This window comes from Aquarana catesbeiana, linkage group LG04 (genome assembly GCF_042186555.1).
Source record: "Aquarana catesbeiana isolate 2022-GZ linkage group LG04, ASM4218655v1, whole genome shotgun sequence".
In the NCBI taxonomy this organism is placed as follows: domain Eukaryota; kingdom Metazoa; phylum Chordata; class Amphibia; order Anura; family Ranidae; genus Aquarana; species Aquarana catesbeiana.
This window is the reverse complement of record NC_133327.1, coordinates 60686483-60709444: the sequence shown is the minus strand read 5'-3', so window position 1 is coordinate 60709444 and position 22962 is coordinate 60686483. Positions and strand designations below refer to the sequence as shown.

At 41.6% G+C, this 22962-nt stretch overlaps 1 protein-coding gene across 2 annotated transcripts in view; it reads left to right on the top strand.

Annotated features, from left to right (window-relative positions):
• LOC141139289 (24-hydroxycholesterol 7-alpha-hydroxylase-like) overlaps window positions 1-22962 on the top strand; it is a 224264-nt gene that overhangs the window by 110072 nt on the left and 91230 nt on the right. For both annotated transcript variants that reach the window (XM_073625254.1, XM_073625253.1), the window contains 2 exons: window positions 10909-10999; window positions 22629-22762. In XM_073625254.1, coding sequence (XP_073481355.1) covers window positions 10909-10999; window positions 22629-22762 — 225 coding nt within the window. The remainder of the gene's footprint in view (window positions 1-10908; window positions 11000-22628; window positions 22763-22962) is intronic.

Here is a 22962-nt window from a genome sequence, read left to right as displayed (position 1 = left end):
GGTTTTCTGTCCTAAAAGATCTGGCGGTGGAACCTCCTTGTATATTACCGGTCCAGGAAGGACTCCTCTCTCAAGGTCCAATCTGCTGTCCCCAGGTGGAGAGGTTGAATCTGGCAGCCTGGCTACTGAGGAGGAAATGCTGAGGAGTAAGGGTTTCTCCGAAAGATTGGTGGCGACCCTTCTAAGTTGTAGAAAAAAGGAGACACGCGCTATCTATTTAAAGGTCTGGAAGAAGTTCAATTCTTGGTGTACAGAGAGCTCCTTTAGCGTTCACAGCCCAGTAGCAGTAGTGGAGTTCCTACAAAGTGGGGCAGACAAGGGGCTGGCCCTCAGCACTCTTAAGGGCCTGTTTTCTGCTCTAAGTGTGTTCTTAGAACAACAGCTAGTAGTGAACCCCTGGATATCTAGGTTCTTTAAGCCTTAAGTAGGCAGAGACCAGTTAGCTCCCACCCCTTTCCCATGTGGGATCTTTCTCTGGTGCTGCTGGCTCTTACAAGGGATCCCTTTGAGCCTTTAGAGTCTTGTACAGTGAAATTACTAACTCTCTTTTTTTAGTAGCAATCACTACCGCAAGGAGGGTTAGTGAGCTGGAAGCCCTCTTGATTAGGGCACCTTTTTTTCAAATTTTTCCGGATCGGGTAGTTTTTAAAACCGATCCAACCTTTTGCCAAACATGGCTTTCAAATTTCACAGGAGCCAGGAAATCGGTTTGCCCACTTTCTGTTCAAATCCTATGAGGGAACAGCAGCATGTTTTTCACAGGCTAGACGTTAGGAGATGCGACCTAAGAAACTTGGATAGTACGGAACAGTTTAGAATGTCTGATTCCTTTTTTGTTTCCGTTTCAGGGGCTAGGAAGAGGTCTAAAGCCTCTAGGTGTACAATAGCCAGATGGAAGAGGTTAGCCATTACTCAGGCATATATGGCAAGAGGGGTGGAGATCCCGGAAGGTATCAGGGCTCATTCTACCAGGTCCATGGCGACATCACAGGCAGAGTGGGCTGGTGCTACACCCGAACAGATCTGTAGAACGGCGACGTGGTCAAGTTTTAAGACCTTCGTTAACCACTATAGGCTGGATTTATTATCTGCCCAGGACCAGGCCTTTGGGTATAAAGTTCTGCAAGTGGTAGTCCCACCCTAGGATAAGTGTTTGCTTATCCTCTGAAAGGTGGCTGTCCTGAAAGATGAAAGGGGGAAAATCGAAGTTACTTACAGGTAGCGTCTTTTCCAAGAGTCTTTCAGGACAGCACCGGTACCCATCCAAATAACAATTCGCCACTAAGACGTGAGAGCATCAGGATAATGAAGGTTGGTATGATGTGTTCTTGTGTCTCCCTAGACTGGCCAGAGGTTCTCGTGGAAAAACTGACAGGCTGGAGGGGATGTGTGGCTTAAAGTTTTGATGGAGGCGGTGTTTCTTGAGAAGGGAGGAGCCAAGGTCTCTCAAAGGTTCTTAAAAAAAATGTCCTTAAAGACTCTTGGAAAATCCGGTACCGGTAAGTAACTTCAATTTTTTTTGGCCTGGCATACACTTTAAGGAGTCCCCTGACACTCAGATTTATGTTAAATATACTAGGTTAAATATTACAAGAAGCAGCATCACTCCTGATGCTAAACTTCCCTTGACTTCCATGGCTGTATGGGGTGCCAACCAGGAAGCCTGTCTCAACTCCTAGTGCCGTAACTGCGATGAATGGAAGGGTGCACACCATTGATGACACTGGATAAAACTTTATTCAGCCACAACCGTCCAGCAGAAAGTCTGTGAATAGCAGGAAGGGAGAATGTGCTTGCTACGGGTAGTAGAGAAAATTGGTTTCACTTTAAAAGGGTCTTCGATAAGAACTGTCTGTGGTTAGGATTGTCTAGGTTTGTAATGTCCTGTAGCATCGTATCAGAATCCTCTTGTGGAATAATAATAGCGAATTAAAGGAAGATCTGATTACATTGCTGTAGGAAAAACAGATTGAGACAATTTTCTCAGACTCTCTATACTGTAAAACCCTGTTTACCTGATGAATAGAAAGTTGCACACCAATGACGTTACATACACATGCTTGCTCATGCAAATATATATTATTTTTATTAAAGAAAAAATTAATATACATACAATTTTTTTTACACCTTTTTTGACTTCTATTGTTTATGGAGACATTGCTTGAATAGCTGCATCCTCAGCTACACTAGCCGAGGAATGACAGCTGTGACCCAGGAAGTGACATACACTGTGGGGTTGATTTACTAAAACTGGAAAGTGCAAACTCTGATGCAGCTGTACATGGTAGCTAACCAGTTTTTAACTTCAGCTTGTTCAATTAATCTTTGACATAAAAACCTGGAAGCTGATTGGTTTCTATGCAGGGCTGCACCAGATTTTGCACTTGCCGGTTTTTGTAAATTAACCCCATTGCTTTTGGGGTCATTATCCACAGGAGGTGTATATATATATATATGAAAGTGGGGTAATGGCGCTCCCTCTGGTTTAATCGGGCAGATATGTGGTGTGCTAAACCACCAATAATTAAAAATATATATAAACTCCACATACACCCTCCACGTCCGTGAGTGTGCAAGTAAAAAATATATGAAATCTAATAATATTGTAGTAGTGTGATAAGAGGGCTATCCTGTTGAGCCCTATTAGTGTAAAGTGGTAAGTACTTAATTAAATAAACTCAACATATATGTGTGCACATTCCAAGTAATATTCCGAAATAACCATAAGTGCCAATAAACAGGTTAATTGCAGGCTGGTTGAACACCCAATCCCACATTAGGCCTTTACCATAATTAACCCTATGCGTAAAACAAAAACAAAAGTGCTGGTTACCAACAATAACCTTATATTAATTACTAAGCATATTCATAAATAGTCCAAAATGTGTAAACCAGTCCGTGATTGTGAAGTAAAACTCCAGTACAATGTGGAAGCACCCCAGCCAAAAAACTTGGAAGCAGACTTAAATTTGTGACTTCAGTGCGTTCAGCGTTCTTGGTGACTTGGTGCTCCCCCTCAAGGGTCCCCACTCACCAGATCCATCCACCCCAGAGGGGTAACTCGCATAAGGAATGTGGTCTCTGCGATCCTCCTGCCGCCACGATAGGTAGGTTTCCCAGGAAAGTCCTCAGCATATGCAGATGGAGAAGTTTTAATCACTCATGCAGAAAAAAGAGGAAAGATGGACTCCCATGGTGTAGTAATTGGATTTAATCCAAAAAGAAAACTTTATTTAAAACTTAAGAATAAAAAACTATAGTCCAGATCAACTGGCTATAGAATTGGGCATCATACAAATATAAAAACAAAAAAACATGAAATAATAGGCCCACCGTTAGCCTAAGTATGCAGCAAAAAATGTGCCTTGCACAACCGCTCACATATATGTAACAAAATCCTGGCCGGGTAGCTCGTAACCCAAGGTGGAAGTAGGAAGAGCGTATGCGTTCCACCTGCGCTCCACCGGCCTAGTAAGCGGAAATGACGTAGCGTGCGTGGCGCCGTCGTGCGCGTTTCGTCATAGACGTCCTCAGCGACGGTACCCGCACGCCACGCACCACGTCATTAAATAGGGAAGCAGCCATTCCGGAAACACCCCTCATAACCAGAGGCACCTATCATGGTTAGCTTGTAGGAGGGGTTACGTACCGAATACACACCCATTTTCCCCAGGAGTGTATGCAAAGGTGGTCACGATGATCGGTGTGCAGTGTCCGCATATTTATGGCTGATTTCCTAGATACAAACAACTACTGAAGGGTATAGTCCGTACTGCGGGGATATTTTACATAGCCACTAAGTGTTCATTATTACCAGTGTGGACACAGGATCTAAAGGATACACCATAAAGTGCATCCCATAAGAGGACCCCTGTGCTCATCACCAGCAATAAATGTAACCACAAATAGGTGTAACATTTTGAATAGATCACCATAATAGTGGCCATAATAATAGGTACACCAGGAACGATAACAAAAAATAAAAACAAAAAGGAAGTAATAATAAAACAATGAAGTGTATAATGAATATATATAGTATAGTGTAATAACACTATAGAAAAGTAGATCACAATATCTATATATATGTCAGGTAGTAGGAGGAGCTAAATGGACTAGGTTACCCCTCAATCACATATTAGGGGTCATAGTGTATATATCCAAGGGTAACTATCCCATCGATATGTACCAATAAGTACCATCCCCCATGCCCCATAAGGGGCTTATATAAAAAAAAAAAAAAAAAAAAAAAAAAAAAAGGGGGTTAATCAGGTACCATCTGGGTAATACGACCCCACCCACTAGTAAGTGCCTAGTCGCCTACCCACAATATCCCAAGGATGTGACTCTTATACTTGTAAATGGTATATTGATTATGAAATGACAAGGATAATAGGGAGGGGTCCTTAACCAAGTTCCCCTACAGGTTGGCTATGAAACAGTTTAAGTCTATATCTAGGTTGAAGCCCCTCGGAGCTAGAGACCCCAACCTATATATCCAACTAGTTTCATTTTGTGAAACCAGTGTGGTTTTGTTGCCCCCTCGCCAGTGGTCCTTGACACAGTCGATCCCGTAAAAAACCAACCCAGTAGGGTCCCGATTGTGGAAAGCATCGAAATGGCGGGTAAGATGATGTTTTGGGAACCCTTTCCTGATGTTTTTAATATGTTCCCGTATACGCACATACAGGGGCCTAGTGGTTCTACCCACATATTGCAACTGGCATGGGCACTCAATGACATATGTCACGTGAGTGCTCTGGCAGGTAATCAGTTTTCTAATACGGTATTCTTTATGATCCATCTTGGATCTAAAGGTATCCCTTTTACGAGGTTGCTTTTTGCTGACCCTACATGGTAGGCATTTTTGGCATTTGTAAAAGCCTTTCACTTCTGGAAATATTTGAGTATGTTTTGGGGGGTTGATCACATTATGTACTAGGTGAAAGGAATGAGAACTATCAGGAGCAACCTGGGTATAGAACCCCTTTGACGCCTAGATACAACGTACCTATTAGGAATAGGTTCTCACCATTGAGAGATAATAGGTGTGTCCGATATGGGAGTAGTCAAGAAGAACCACCCTACAATTACCATCGGAATGATCCAAGACCTCCAAGGGATTTTCCCAGGCGATGGGCCAGAGACAGGCCACCGAGGAGATGGAAGACCCGGCCCGCCTACAGGAACACCGGATGGAGAGAAATGAATATCGAAAAGAGATATTCGAGGAGAACACAGGACACCGGAAGGAGTATACCAACCACATATGGAACAGGGATACCGCAGGGAAGACCAGGACAGGAATCATGTGAGAGAAATGAGATTCACACAAAGACCCGAAGAAAGAAGAAGACGACTAGAGGAAGCAGAGGAGGGAGGAAGAAAAAGAAGACGAGAATATTAGGAAAGGGCATTTTCAACCTCAGTGATGTTATATTCACAGAGGAGGAAATGAAAATTTTGGACTTAGGACTCAAATTCGCACCGGAGAAGCCTCTTGACAAGTTTGAAACGTATATTGATTTAAAAAAATTCATGCGGAAACTGAACCTAAAGAAACATTTCTTAACGAATAAAGAATGTAGAGCCAGAAAGGAGTCAGTATATGTACACACTGGACTGAAGAATAACTCTATCTTCAATCCGACAACATCAGGAAACCAGTGTATGGGAGCCTTTCAAAAAATGGTAGAAGACGACTTACGGAAATTGGACAAGCGTAGGAACCATAGGACTAAACACATCTGGAAGACTATAAAAACTTTGGGGGAAAGAAAGGAAGTGGTCATACGACCTGCAGATAAAGGGGGGGGGGACTGGTAATATTGAATAAGAGAGACTACGAGGAAGAAATGGAGAATCTGCTCCGGGTCGAGGATACCTACAAGAAACTCAATAAGAACCCTAAGCGTATTTATGAAAAGAAATTGAAAGCATACGTCAAAAAAGGGAAGGATATTGGTATTCTAAACAGTAAAGAAGCAGAATATCTAGTCTCCAGTTCCACTAAAACCCTGGTTATCTATTACACACCCAGGATCCATAAGAGATTACATAAGCCACCCGGGAGACCTATTATTAGTGGCATCAACTCTGTGTTCTCCAGATTGGGTGAATATTTAGACAAATTTTTGAAACCTCTAGTAAAAATGGGAAAATCTTACCTACGTGACAGTGCCCAACTCTTGGAAGAACTACAATGTATTAACGGGACTAAGGATTGGCTATTAGCCACTATTGATGTAAACTCCTTGTATACAAGTATCAAGCAACAAGATGGACTGTTGGGGTAGAAAAAGCCCTTCACGAACTAACCCCTCTAAAACAAGAACAGATAGATTTCATACTTGAAGGCTTACAGCTGGCTATGTCATGTAATTACTTCTGGTACAACCAAGAGTACTATGCCCAAACTAAAGGAGTGGCTATAGGCGCGCGATATGCTCCAAGTGTAGCCAATCTCATGATAAACATGTGGGAAGAAGAATACATCTACGGTAAGGGGATCTCCCAGTTGAAGATGTACCGTAGGTATATAGATGACTTGTTCATACTCTGGGAAGGAACGACAGAGACCTTTGAAAAATTCCTGCAAGATCTTAATACCAATAGGTATGGCTTAACCTTCACTGGAAGATGGGACAACCACAAGATCGATTACCTTGACCTTGAAATCTTCAAGATGGATGACCGCCTACATACTAAAACCTTTTTTAAGGGCACGGATAGGAATGGGTATATCCCTATCACTAGTTGTCACCACCCCCGTTGGAAAGGGAATATCCCTAAAGGCCAGCTTATAAGATTAAGGAGAAACTGTGTCACCATTGAAGATTACTCGCAACAAGCAGACATCATGATTGAAAGATTTCAGGAGAAAGGATATAAATTAAACATGTTACGCAAGCTGAAGAATGACATAGCAAATATGGACCGAGGAAGTCTGTTCAATAAGTCTAAGAAAAGGAAAAACAACACTAATTTGGTGTTCGTCACAGGTTTCAATGCTCAATATAAGGAGTTTGAACACATTTTAACTAAGTACTGGCCAATCCTAAAAGAGGACAGGGTGCTAGCTAATATATTACCTAGTAAACCTAAGGTGGTGTACAGAAGGGCTCCTACGCTCAGAGATTACCTAGTACATAATGTGATCAACCCCCCAAAACATACTCAAATATTTCCAGAAATGAAAGGCTTTTACAAATGCCAAAAATGCCTACCATGTAGGGTCAGCAAAAAGAAACCTCGTAAAAGGGATACCTTTAGATCCAAGATGGATCATAAAGAATACCGTATTAGAAAACTGATTACCTGCCAGAGCACTCACGTGACATATGTCATTGAGTTCCCATGCCAGTTGCAATATGTGGGTAGAACCACTAGGCCCCTGTATGTGCGTATACGGGAACATATTAAAAACATCAGGAAAGGGTTCCCAAAACATCATCTTTCCCGCCATTTCGATGCTTTCCACAATCGGGACCCTACTGGGTTGGTTTTTTACGGGATCGACTGTGTCAAGGACCACTGGCGAGGGGGCAACAAAACCACACTGGTTTCACAAAATGAAACTAGTTGGATATATAGGTTGGGGTCTCTAGCTCCGAGGGGCCTCAACCTAGATATAGACTTAAACTGTTTCATAGCCAACCTGTAGGGGAACTTGGTTAGGGACCCCTCTCTATTATCCTTGTCATTTCATAATCAATATACCATTTACAAGTATAAGAGTCACATCCTTGGGATATTGTGGGTAGGCGACTAGGCACTTACTAGTGGGTGGGGTCGTATTACCCAGATGGTACCTGATTGACCCCCTTTTTTTTTTTTTTTTATATAAGCCCCTTATGGGGCATGGGGGATGGTACTTATTGGTACATATCGATGGGATAGTTACCCTTGGATATATACACTATGACCCCTAATATGTGATTGAGGGGTAACCTAGTCCATTTAGCTCCTCCTACTACCTGACATATATATATAGATATTGTGATCTACTTTTCTATAGTGTTATTACACTATACTATATATATTCATTATACACTTCATTGTTTTATTATTACTTCCTTTTTGTTTTTATTTTTTGTTATCGTTCCTGGTGTACCTATTATTATGGCCACTATTATGGTGATCTATTCAAAATGTTACACCTATTTGTGGTTACATTTATTGCTGGTGATGAGCACAGGGGTCCTCTTATGGGATGCACTTTATGGTGTATCCTTTAGATCCTGTGTCCACACTGGTAATAATGAACACTTAGTGGCTATGTAAAATATCCCCGCAGTACGGACTATACCCTTCAGTAGTTGTTTGTATCTAGGAAATCAGCCATAAATATGCGGACACTGCACACCGATCATCGTGACCACCTTTGCATACACTCCTGGGGAAAATGGGTGTGTATTCGGTACGTAACCCCTCCTACAAGCTAACCATGATAGGTGCCTCTGGTTATGAGGGGTGTTTCCGGAATGGCTGCTTCCCTATTTAATGACGTGGTGCGTGGCGTGCGGGTACCGTCGCTGAGGACGTCTATGACGAAACGCGTACGACGGCGCCACGCACGCTACGTCATTTCCGCTTACTAGGCCGGTGGAGCGCAGGTGGAACGCATACGCTCTTCCTACTTCCACCTTGGGTTACGAGCTACCCGGCCAGGATTTTGTTACATATATGTGAGCGGTTGTGCAAGGCACATTTTTTGCTGCATACTTAGGCTAACGGTAGGCCTATTATTTCATGGTTTTTTGTTTTTATATTTGTATGATGCCCAATTCTATAGCCAGTTGATCTGGACTATAGTTTTTTATTCTTAAGTTTTAAATAAAGTTTTCTTTTTGGATTAAATCCAATTACTACACCATGGGAGTCCATCTTTCCTCTTTTTTCTGCATGAGTGATTAAAACTTCTCCATCTGCATATGCTGAGGACTTTCCTGGGAAACCTACCTATCGTGGCGGCAGGAGGATCGCAGAGACCACATTCCTTATGCGAGTTACCCCTCTGGGGTGGATGGATCTGGTGAGTGGGGACCCTTGAGGGGGAGCACCAAGTCACCAAGAACGCTGAACGCACTGAAGTCACAAATTTAAGTCTGCTTCCAAGTTTTTTGGCTGGGGTGCTTCCACATTGTACTGGAGTTTTACTTCACAATCACGGACTGGTTTACACATTTTGGACTATTTATGAATATGCTTAGTAATTAATATAAGGTTATTGTTGGTAACCAGCACTTTTGTTTTTGTTTTACGCATAGGGTTAATTATGGTAAAGGCCTAATGTGGGATTGGGTGTTCAACCAGCCTGCAATTAACCTGTTTATTGGCACTTATGGTTATTTCGGAATATTACTTGGAATGTGCACACATATATGTTGAGTTTATTTAATTAAGTACTTACCACTTCACACTAATAGGGCTCAACAGGATAACCCTCTTATCACACTACTGCAATATTATTAGATTTCATATATTTTTTACTTGCACACTCACGGACGTGGAGGGTGTATGTGGAGTTTATATATATTTTTAATTATTGGTGGTTTAGCACACCACATATCTGCCCGATTAAACCAGAGGGAGCGCCATTACCCCACTTTCATATATATATATATACAGCTATTTCTGAAACACCTGTGGAGTTTCTTTAGGGGGGCTGCACACCTTTATACATTCCTAAGCACAGTCTCTTTATTGTATTTAATTATCCACAGGAGGGATCAGAGAATAGACGTGCCATGATTTCCTCCTGCTCTCACTGTACTGGCAGTTTCCCATGGCCCTGGACTTCCTGAAGGGACAGAAGAGCCCTGGAACCACTTTTGGTGCGGGGGAATGGGGTTTCATAAAAGTGATCGGGTGGCTCTAGAACCACCCAATCACTTTTATCAGAAAGTCCTTTGCCAACTCTTAAAGTTGGTACCAAGCTCACAGCTGCAGTAGGCTTGATTTAACAATGTGTCTACCATGCTGTTTATAAATGTTCTTTGGTAGAAACGTGGTTAAGCCCATTGTGGTGAGACACGCCAGGAAGGAGGTCTCTGGGTGGGAACTTTTGCTGCCTTTTGGTTGTGGCTGAATAACATTTTATTCAGTGACATTACTGGCGTGCAATCTTTCATTCCTCAGGGATACAGGGTTTTATATAGTAAAGATCTTCTCAATCAGTTTTTTCCTACAGCAATGTAGTCAGAGCTTTCTTTTATTCACTATTACTCCACAAGAGGATTATGATTGGATTCTACAGGGCACTACAGAACTAGACAATACTAACCACAGACCGCTCTTATTGAAGACACTTTAATAAATGAAGCCAGTTAAAAAAAAAAGCCTATTTTTAATTATATCAGACAGGCTCTTTTGACTGTAGCAAGCAGATTCTCCCTTCTTGCAGAGCATTATGGACCAATGACAAGAAGATTCTCTTTGGCTGCTATGGACAACAAGGGAATGCCTGTTTTCTTAAACCGGCCATACATGGATCCAAATTTGGCCAGTTCAGCATGGACCGACCAAGTAAAAATTATTGTAAGGACTAGCTGGTTGTACACAGGTCATTTTATGGATGATCTTGTGTACAACCAACCTGCTGGGTTTTTCCCAAAAGATCAGTGCTGCTGGCTATAGCCAGAAACACTGATCATTGTATGGTGCTGACAGGGAAGGCTCATGGCCAGCAGAATACAATAGCTCAGTGTGTGGGTAGGAGAATGAAAACTTTTTATGTATTTTTTTCTTTCAACCGGCTGGTTGAACAAAAAAAATTACCAAAGTATAGGCTGCCTTAGATCCATTAGTATATGGCTTTAGGTGTTTATAGGAATATTTGTGTAATATACTAATTGTAAAGCTGGTCATTATACCAGCAATTTATTAATGTCTTCATCCTATATTTTTTAGATTACATTTTGGACGCTTGCTTTCATAATTTCGGAGCCAGAGGTTTACAAGAAGGTCATAAATGAAATTACTTCTGTGTTTGGTAAAGGAGGTAACTATGTTTTAAATGCCAACAAGCATGAAGTCATCTAGCCTAAAAAAAGAAAAACAATGCAAACACTACATTTTAGGCCGCGTTGTGTGTGTCTGTGGACAAACCCTGCCCAGCTCAGGAGCTCATCCACATGTATGCCCCCATAGGAAGCGGCTTCCTGTGGTGGCACACAGAGAAGAGGTGGAGCAATACCCTTGCACAAAGCAGGTAAATATAACATCCTTTATATGTAAGTAAAAGGGGAAAAAAAAAGACTTTGCAACCACTTCAGTAGTGGCCAAAATATGCCTTATTTATAAGGAGTTCAAAACAATATGAGATGCTGACGAGCAACATACTTCTTCACCTAATAGGTTACATAGTTACATAGTAGTCAAGGTTGAAAAAAGACACAGGTCCATCAAATCCAACCTATGTGTGTGATTTTATGTCAGTATTACATTGTATATCCCTGTATGTTGTGGTCATTCAGGTGCTTATCTAATACTTTTTTGAAATTATCGATGCTCCCCACTGAAACCACTGCTTGTGGAAGAGAATTCCACATCCTAACCGCTGTTACAGTAAAGAACCCAATACGCAGTTTAAGGTTAAACCGTTTTTCTTCTAATATTAGTGAATGGCCGAGTGGCTCATAAAATTGCCTTTTGCAAAAAAGCTTTATCCCTGTTGTGGGGTCACCAGTACGGTATTTGTACATTGAAATCATATCCCCTCTCAAGCGTCTCCTCTCCAGAGAGAACAAGTTCTCTAATCTTTACCTTTCCTCATAACTAATGTCCCCTAGTCCCTTTATTAGTTTTGTTGCCTTTCTCTGGACTCTCTCCAGTTCCAGCACATCCTTCCTGAAGACTGGTGCCCAGAACTGGACAGCATTCTCCAGGTGGGAGAATTATTGTTTTATCTCTGGAGTTAATCCCCTTTTTAATGCATGCCAATATTCTGTTTGCTGTGCTTGCAGTAGCTTGGCATTGAATGCCATTACTGAGCCTGTTATCTACTAGGGCCCCCAGGTCCCTTTCCATCCTAGATTCTCCCAGAGGTTCTCCCCCTAGTAGATTGCATTCATATTTTTCCCACAAATGCATTATTTTAGATTTTTCTACATTGAACCTCATTTGCCATGTAGTTGCCCACCCCATTAAATTGTTCAGATCTTCTTGCAAGGTTTCCACATCCTGCAGAGAAGTTATTGCCCTGCTTAGCTTAGTATCGTCTGCAAATACTGAGATTGAGCTGTTTTATCCCATCCTCCAGATCATTTATGAATAAATAAAATAGGATTGGTCCCAGGACAGAACCCGGGGGGACCCCACTTTACACCCCGGACCATTCTGAGTACTCCCCCATTTATCACTACCCTCTGAACTCGCCCTGTAGCCAGTTTTCAATCCATGTACTCACCCTATGGTCCATGCCAGCAGACCTTACTTTGTACAGTAAATGTTTATGGGAAACTGTAGCAAATGCTTTTGCAAAATCTACGGGCCTTCCTTTATCTAGATGGATGCTCACTGCCTCATAGAAGGTTAATAGATTGGTTTGGCAAGAATGATTCTTCATTAATCCGTGCTGATTACTGCTAATGATACCGTTGTCATTACTAAAATCTTGTATATAGTCCCTTATCATACCCTCCAAGAGCTTGCATACAATTGATGTTAGGCTAACTGGTCTGTAATTCCCAGGGATGTATCTTGGCCCTTTTTTGATTATATGCGCTACGTTGGCTTTTCTCCAATCAGCAGGTAACATTCCACTCAGTAGACTGTTCGTAAAGATTAGGAACAATGGTCTGGCAATTACTTGACTGAGTTCCTTAAGGACCCTCGGGTGCAAGCCGTCTGGTCCCAGTGACATAAGAATGTTAAGTCTATTTCTAATTCTGTCCTCTGTTAGCCATGAAGGTGCTCCCTGTGGCATGTCATGAGGAAAAACTTTGCAGTTTTGGTTACTGAAGCCCCCTGATTCCCTCGTGAAGACCGAGGAGAAGAATAAATTCAAAATCTTCGCCATCTCTCCTTTCTTAGTAACCAGATTCCCATCATCATTTTTTATGGGACCAATATGATCTGACCTCCCTTTCTTAAAATTTATGAACTCAAAAGAATTTCTTGCGATTTTTTTTTTTTTTTTTTTTTTTTTTTACTCTCCATCGCTATGTGCCTTTCGTGTTCTATCTTAGCTGCCTTGATTGCACCTATGTCCCCTGAGTGGGGCTGATATCCTGACCAAAGAGTGGCCAGTCAGGGATCCTTCTGCCCCATTGTAAGGTGCAGGCTTAGTCAGGTTACAGTGGCAGCCAATCAGAGTCCTTTCTGTCCTCCTCTTTCCCTGCACTGCCAATCAGACAAAGAGAGATTTGCATCTCCATATGCTGTGGAGCTGCTTAAAGGGGCCCACTGGTGGATATTACACTTTGAATCCCCTATCAAGTCTGTATACAATGTTTTCCTGTTCTTTAATCCTGATTAAGGGGACAAGCTTTCTCCCTCAAAACCAGTTTGCTTCTTGTACGCTCTTCCCCCTGACTTTAAATTGGAAAAAAATTTGTTTATTTTCTAAATTACTACCAGGTAGAAATAGTTCATGTTTCCTTTTAGTTGTCTAAGATGAACTTTGGACAGTCTTACTGACTGTTTAGGCAGATTTCAGCTGGATAAACAACTCTTATGCCTTGTATACACGGTCGGACATTGATCCGACATTCCGACAACAAAATCCATGGATTTGTGTGTGATTTCCCTTTGAGAACAATCCAGTCAAGTATGTGTGTCATTAACTTTTATTTAGGTATCAGGCTTTTCCCTGTCTTTATTTAACCAACCAGAGCATGCAAATATCTTTTGGCTTTTATGGTTTCAGCTCAACAACCAGTTTGGAATTTTCAAGGATAGGTGAGACCTTAAAGTTTGGACATAGCTGAAGTCATTGTACCCTTACTTTAACCTTTTCCTCATGGGGCTTATTTCATAAAAATATAAAACAAAATGTTATTATTTCTTCTCCAAACGTCTAACATAACCCCCCTGATAATTGGATCCAAATTTCATAGCCGTTTAAGGCAATTACCGAGTTAGACTCTTGAAGAAATAGGGCTTAATTTGGGCCTTGTAAGTTGTGTTTAAGAAGATGGTTCCGAACTGCGGGTATGGAATGTTTAAAGGGGTGTAGACACCCACCCGTCGATAGGTGTAATTCCTTTGAGAGAAAAATGGGTTTCTGATCGATGTGTGCATCCCAGGGCCGTCAGCCATCTGTTGGCGGAAATGGATCACGCCGGGAATCTTTGGTCTTGGCTGTCCTGACGGGTTTGTCCTGGTAGACTGACTGGTCATTGGCAGTATCCCTGGATCATTCATACTGTCCCTTCTGTGGATGTCTTATACACATCAGATTCTCGGTCCTTCTGACCAGTTCATGGACATCTTAGTCCTGTAAAGGAAAATGGATTCCATGAGAAAAGACACATATATTTTACATTAACATGACCTGTGTTTGAGATCTCAGTGTCAAGCTGGTATCCTGGGCTTCCTTGGAGCCCCTTTAGTCCATTGTGTGATCAGTCCTTTACCTGAACACTCTGGATGGCAAGACAATGTATGAAATTGTTGTTATGGGAGATATAGCTCTTGGGTTCATTAACATGAGGACATTTGTTTATCAGTGCATAGAAGTAAATGTGAACAGGGGCCAGTGAATAAGGATTTAAAAGCAAAGTGCATAGAAGTGAAAGTCCGTGGTTACCTGAGAAGGCACCCCCAACGTCACGCTAGGACGTGCTGTGAGGGAGGGAAGGAAAGCCCACTAAGGTGACTAGCGCCTAAATAGGCAGCCTTCACCTCCGTCAATTTAGATATTTCCAGATAGCTACTCCTGATGAGTGGACAAACTTCCACGAAACGCGTCAAGCATTTACAACTGAGCATTTACTACTTTCTGACATGTCACAGCCAATATGCATCTACCATGGGCACTTTTAGTGTTTTAGTCATCAGTTTTATTATAATACAATATTGAATATGTATACACATGTTGGGTGTAATGCCGATGATACTGTAACTTACCTTCTGCTATAGTGTTTAACATGCTACTTTGTTATTATATTATGTCTTATTGTCATGTTTTACCTATTCTGTACCATATTTACTGATTATATGTGAGTATCATCTATTGCACTCTGTTTCTCATGTGGTATCAATAAATTCAAAACATTCTCTACACCTGATGACTTAGCTTGCCCTAGTGTTGTGTTTCATATAAAGTCCCAATTTCCCCTTCCCCCATTTTCCCCTATTTTTCTTATATGTATATAGGGATGGAGACCTGTGCACTGGATGGTCATGGTCTCATATAAAGTCCCAACCTAACTTGTTGTTTCAAACATTTCTCTTATTTATTTCAACATGAACATTCACGGGTTCTGTGGCCCTTGGCTGGCCACAGGATTTGCCCCTAAAAAAGGATTATTTAGGCTCCGTGCAGCAATGAAACCGTTTAACATATCAATCATTTTATCTATTTTGGTCTCCATGTTGCCATCAGAATTGGGTTGTACCCGGTTTCTGAGATTTCTTAGGATTTCTAACTCAGCCTGATCAGACATATCCCCGTCAGAACCATTGTCTTGGTTCTGGAGTGGTGGTCTGGGCCTTACTTGCTCCCTAACGTATCGTGGATCCCTATTTACCTGTGTAGGTCCCCGAGGCAAATTATAACACTTATAGTGAGGGTTTCCACCCTCAGGGTTAAATCTGGCCCTTTGGGGATACTTCCTATAGTTTCTCCTAAACCTCAGCTCTTGTTCTCTTTTGAGGATAATCACAAGGTGTTCTTTGTTTTCCCCCTTTTGAAGGGTGATCTCTGACTGGTGGGGTATCTGGTCTCCCCCTGGCGAAACCATGTAGCATATCTCCTCTAACTATATCTGCATATGTCTTTTTCCTTGTTTCAAAATTTAATGATTGAAGAGACATATATGGGTTTCAGCCACAAATTTGTTTACAGGTTCAGGCCTTTCTTTGTATTCACCGGTCTGTTGGATAGAGTACAAATTGTTACTCTCTTTTACCAAGTATTCCAGTGAACACCCCAACTTGTAGTCCCTTGTTAAACTCCTTTTTATGTAGGTAGGTAGGGCCTCGAAGAACAGGGATCTAAATACTGGGTGATTGTAATCTGGTTCCTTTTCTGCTAAGTGGTAAGGACTTTTTTAGCACAGCCAGAAATTTAGTGGGGCTTTGATGATTGGCGCATCTCAGATTGTAGACGGCAGCCCTAGCAGCAGTAACGCTTTTGTACGGGCTGAATTCTAGATGACACCAGTATTTAATTTCTCGCCATGACATCCCGTATAGACTTTTTAAAGATTCAAAGAATGTACAGTACAGTGGAACCTTGGATTACGAGCATAATCCGTTCCAGGAGAATGCTCGTAATCCAAAGCACTTGCATATCAAAGCGAGTTTCCCCATTGAAATCAATGGAAACGAAAATAATTTGTTACACATTGACTTCAATGGCATGCAATACCGCATGTGGCCTGAGCTCAGGGGAGCACTGGAGAGCCTCGGAAACACTCGGAAAGGGGCGGGGACAGCTCGGCTGAACGTGGAAAACCTCGGAAAGGCTCAGGAACGGAGTATTTCTGAATGGCTCCGCTCCGGCGCGCCCCCTACCTCAGGCCAAACGCGGTACTGCACACCGCTGTGGCTTGAATTCTGCTTGCTTTGCGAGACAACACTCGCAAACCGAGTCAGGATTTTGTTAAAAAACAGTGCTCCGCATTACTCGCAATCCGAGGTTTCACTGTATTCATTTTCAAATATCCACGGCAAGAAATTAATCCTAGACCAGTCATCATTCATGCCTTCTGCTTGGCAACTTTCGTCAGGAGACACTTTTCCTTGCCTAAAACTCTCCAGCTCTTCTTGTAATTGTTTACACTTTTCATTTATTTGGTGATTTTTATCCCAGCTTATTTCATAGGACTCCTGCAATAGTTCTAATTCACCTTGTAGTTCCAGTTTGAAAATTTTAAAACTATCTGCCCCAGCGGTGACCTCATTAATTTTTTTCAGTGAGCTTCCTTATCTCGCGTTCTTTCTAACTCCCTTCTTTTTGGATATTTTGATGTTTAAATTCATCACATAAATACAGCAGGACAGGCCATAATTTGAAAATTATACAATCACGCCTCTTTTTGTCTTCTGGCCGAGAAAAGTTACTTGTGAGCTCATAAATTTGACCTTCCTCATTCCACATATCATCTACCAAATCTACCAAATGTAAGTTCTTTAATCACTTAAGGACCCAGCCTATTTTTCAGACTCAATGTTTACGTGCTAAAATTATTCTTTTTTTTTGCTAGAAAATTACTTAGAACCCCCAAACATTGTATTTTTTCCCCCAGCCACCCTAGAGAATAAAATGGCTGTCGTTGCAATACCTTCTGTCACACCGTATTTGCGCAGCGGTCTTACAAGTGCACTTTTTTTGGGAAAAAATACACTTTTTTGAATTAAATAAAACAGTAAAGTTAGCCCAATTTTTTTTTTATATTGTGAAAGATGATGTTACGCTGAGTAAATTGATGCCCAACATGTCATGCTTTAAAATTGCACCCGCTCGTGGAATGGCTACAAGGTTTTACCCTTAAAAATCTCTGTAGGTGACATTTAAAAATTTCTACAGGTTACCAGTTTTGAGTTAGAGTGGGTCTAGGGCTAGAGTTATTGCTCTCACTCTAACGATCGTGGCAATACCTCGCATGTGTGGTTTGAACACCGTTTTCATATGCGGGTGTGACTTGCGTATGCGTTCACTTCTGCGCGATAGCTCGTGGGATGGGGAGCTTTAAATTTTCTTTTTTTTTTTTTTTTTCTTCTTTATTTTACTTTTTTTTTTTTTTTTTTAATTTAAAAAAAGTGAAAAATTACTGTACCACCCAACTAGCTAAGTAAGTTGCTGGCACTATAATTAGACACATTGTGTAAAGGGAATAAAGGGGTAAAGTGCAGCGCTGAATAATTGTGCAAATGTGCAAACAATAAGGTGACAATGCAAAGTTATGAAAATGGCCAATATTTGGCGCCTGCAAAGCAAGAATATTGTACAAAACAGTGGAAAAATATATGAATAAACATATGAAAAAGCATAATGGTCCATCAAACTGAGTCAAGTGACACGTGAATAAGTCCAAGTGTAGAAAACTTACTGTGAAAAGTGATTCAAAATGGTGGAAGATAAATGTTCAGCCTTTAGGACAGAGATCACCCATATGCACTAAGCTCATCAGAGGGGACAACCAAAGAGAAGATTCAACATCCAATGCCCAGCATGCACCTCTCGATCACTTATACAGGAAGAGGTTGCGATTGGGCTTCATATGCCCACACTCACCATGGCAACGGCCAGAGGACGATTTTCTAAATTGTAAGTAGAAAAAAACATAGGATTCATATTCACTAGCAAATATAGATATGTTTGATGTGTATTATAACTGCAGTGTGAGGGGATCCCTGTAAAAAAAAAAAATTCATGTGGCCGGGGCTCCGCTTCAACAGACAAGGTAATTGTTTTGAGCAAGTTAAATCTCCCTCTAATGGTAATCTACAAAACTGCATATTAAAGCTCAAGCTTAAAGTGATTGTAAAGGATTGCCTTGTAAAACAACCCATTCAGATTAAAGGAGAAATGAAAGGCAAAACATTTTTGTATAGAAATAAATACAATAAAAACATTATAAATACCTTTATTTCCCTTTTTTATAAGTGATCACATTCTCTCTGTTCTTAGCTACATAAGAGCTGGAGGCAGGAGAATCAACAGTACACTGAGCTTCCCAGTGATTGGCTGTGCAGCGGGGTGTCAGGACAAGTCTGATCATTGGTTGAGAGAACACTGAGTTCGCAGCATAGCTAGAGAACTGACAACGGTGTGCTCGCTTGTTTAGTGTGGTCAGTTTTTTTTTAAACAAATCATTTTATTAAATTTCCAGATTGTACATACAGTTGTAGCCCACGCAAGGGCAAGACCAAAAAGGTCACATTTTCATACAACAACATGCACCCTAAGAACTAACCAAAAACAGTCTACTAAACTACTACCCCAATGTGGGGAAGGTTCCAGTTCAGGGTTAACTATACTCAAACCTGGGATATCAGGATAAGGTAAGGTGGTTACATCAGGGTTAGGTGTGCGGTCAGAGATTGTGCTTAACTAGCACTGGCTTAATCGCCGCCTGCTGTAGTGGAATCGTTAAGCCATCATGTACAAACTTTATTAAATTTATTGGGGCAACCTCTGTTCACATAAGTAGCCTTATTTATGGGTAGGCTGGCGTTTATCAGACCCTTCCAAACTTTGACAGAAGGAGGGAATGAGCGTTTCCAATTCATTGTAATGGTTTTACGAGTGTAAAACAGTAAATGATTTATGAGTGTTCTCCTTGCCCTGGTCACTGACAGTTGTTCAACCAGTCCTAGCAAACAATATCTTGGATCACATGGTATATGGATTTTAGTTACATTTTTTATCACTTGAAGGACCTTTGCCAGTATTGTTGTATTGCTGGGCAGCTCCAAAAAATATGGGAAAAACTCTCTAGGCTGGTGTGTGCATCGCCAACACAATGGAGAATATGTCGCAGACATCCTGTGGGGTGTATAGTATGTTCTGTGCAAAATTTTATATTGGACCATCTTATCCCTGGCTGAGACCAGGGGGGAGAAGGGGAAGTTCCAATCTCCCCCCCAATCTTCCTCATCCAGTTCCGGGATGTACCCCACCCATTTCCTGCAGAGGGAGGACAACTCAGGACTAGTAGCCACGAGTAGGTAGCCATAAAGTTGGGACTTGGATTCCCCAAGTCCTTCACTCGGAGGGTAGATTCCAATACTGAGTATGTTAAATTTACCGGTTGACCCAGAAATTAGCACCTAAAGGCACAAGCAATTTGGAGGTATCTAAAATATGCATGAGCAGGCACATTAAATTTTGCCTGTAGAGTATGAAAAGAGGATAGCTCAGTGTTAGTGATGGTGTGTTCCAGCTTCACTATTTTATGTTTGGCCCAAGCCTGTGGATCTGGGATGGTGTAGAAGTGTGGGAGATTGGGATTCAGCCATAATGGGGTATGGGGAAAAAAAATTATTTGGCTGGGACGTCTGCACAGCTTTACTCATTTTCCACACTTGTATGGTGGTGCACATGGAAAGAGTGAGGTGGTGTGGGGACTTATTCCCTCTAAACAACAGCCCTTGTAAGGCCTCCAGAGATTTGACAATTGCTGCCTCCAACACTATCGCCAAATTGGTTAGATCAGGCTGAAGCCACCAATGGGCAGTCACCAGCTGGGTAGCCAGGAAGTATTTATAGCAATCAGGAAGAGCCAATCCCCCTCTATCCACAGGCCTGGTCAAAGTGGTATATTTGTATCTGGGTGGTTTTGACCCCTAAATAAAGGACATGAAAAGATGTTTAATGGAGTTGGAGAGTTTCTAAAAATATACGTGAATTTAGGGAGGACCTTCATTTTTAAGAGGTTTATGTGTCCAATTAGTGAATCTAGTAGATTGCTCCATGCCTTCAGTCTAGTCTTAACCCCGGCCAGCACAGGATCCAGGTTGAACTTCACAAAGTCCCTACTATGTCTAGATATCACAATTCCTAAATAGGTAAAGTGGTCAACCCACTGCAGTGGGAGAGAGGTGGGTGATGAAGATCTGGCCTGCTCGTCTACTGGAAAGAGCTGGGATTTGTGCCAATTCACCCGTAAACCTGTGAAGGCAGAGAAAGTGTCCATAATTCTAAGGGTGCCCTGCAGAGAGGCCCCAGCGTCATTCAAGAAGAGCAGTAAATCATGGGCGTAGAGAGCCACTCTCTCCTCCAGCCACCCCACACGAAGGCCACAAATCTCGGGTGAAATTCTGAGGGCTTCAGCAATGGGTTCCATGGCCAGGGCAAAGAGGGCCAGGGAGAGAGGGCATCCCTGTCTGGTGCAGACAGTGAGCCATTAAGCATTATGCTTGCCAGGGGGCCGGTGTAAAGTGTACGTACCCAAAGTGTGATCAGTTTTTTTTTTTTTTTTTTTTTTTTTAACAAAAAAGTTTATTAAGGTTTTCCAAAAACAAACATTTTATAACGGGTTAGTCATAGATACAGACATCTTACTCAGTTTTCTTACATTTCTCAACAAATATAATTGTATTGGTCAGAGCGACAATATGCTAACAAGAACATTGCGCCTAACCCGGGTAGAGGTATAAGGGGCACAATGATTACCTTCAAATCATACACTTCAATCCCACAGTCATAGATCAGTTTTTAATAGGAAAGCAGAGGGACTGGCAGGAACACCAGGGATTTCACATAAAGGGAGCAATACAAAGAGAACAGGATACTTTCTCATACACGTACATGGCACAGCAAGCACATATCAGGAATATGAAGGGTTGGGGGTAACAAATGCTTTAGGTACTTATTAGAACAATAATAAAGTGGTCTTGCGCAATTCCTCTTACTTCAAAGTGAAATAAACCCTACACCTTAATGATAAATAATCAAAGAATGACAAAATGGTGAATGATAAAACATAAAACAATAATGAACCACATCAAAAATTTTCAAAGAACTAAAATGTGTCCAAGTGATCTATTCAAATAACAGGTGTATAATCTCTGTGCTTTCACCAATCACCTCAGTGCTCACAGAACTCTCACCTCATAGCCGCATATAAAAAAGCCTTGGGAACAGGTTTTGATATGGGACTGGTAATCCTTAGTGCATCTCTTTCCTTTATCTCCTTTTAAGGTTCCAGATTCCAGGCTCTTGAAGTAACGCTAATGACTCCAAACCACATAAGGAAATGTAATAGAATGCGTTACTTCAAGAGCCTGGATCCTGGAACCTTTAAAGGATATAAGGAAAGGGATACACTATTACCAGTCCCATATAAAAACCTGCTCCTAAGACTTTTTTATATGCGGCTATGAGGTGAGAGTTCTGTGAGCACTGAGGTGATTGGTGAAAGCGTAGAAATCATTGGAATTTTCAAAAAGAAGGACTTTACACCTGTTATTTGAATAGATCACTTGGATGCTTTTTAGTTCTTTAAACATTTTTGATGTGGTTCATGGCACCCGCTGTTCACCTTTTTGGATGCCTATTAGAGCCTACGGCTCTAATCAGGTGCTTAAAATAAATACCCAGCCGTTGTAATTCAGGTGCCCGAAAAGGGGCTGGACACCTGAATAGGGGGTGGCAGCGGCGACCATAGATGCAATGCAATGCATGAATCCATCTATGGTGATAGAGAAGTGGCAGGAGAGAGGGGGCGGTGCCTGTGCGCCCTTTATGGACGCACCGCCACTGCCTTAGGTTGCCCTTATCACATCTAGTTCCACCAAGTACCACCTAGCGGTAGAAGAGAAAAGTGCAACAAGGCCAAACTTGTTCAATCAATGGATCTCTAGCAATCAACCAGGATAACTACTCCTGACAAGTAAATTTGTGAGGAGCAATCCTGCTTAAACTCCAGGGTGCTACATATACAAATCCATATTTAATTTTGTTTATGTGATTGAGCAAATAGCTCCCTATAATGTTTGTGTCTCTCTTTGGGCAGGTCAGCATCATTTGAGTATTACCGCAACTGATCTGAAGAAAGTCCCCTTTGTGAAGTCCTGTTTCCTCGAAGCCTTACGGCTGAGGTCCCCAGGAGCGGTTTTCAGGAAAGTGGTAAAACCATTGAAAGTCTATGTAGGTATTTATTTCTAACCTTCTGAAAAGTGTAATAGCCAATGGGAAAATCATTGTTTTATTCATACCTTTCTACACTGATAGGAGGTGAAATTGCAGTTTATTCTCATATTTGCTGTTTCCACTACTTGGAGACCTGACACATAGATCATTCAATAGTGCATGATGGATATAGAAGATTTCATTGTCATTGTATAGGG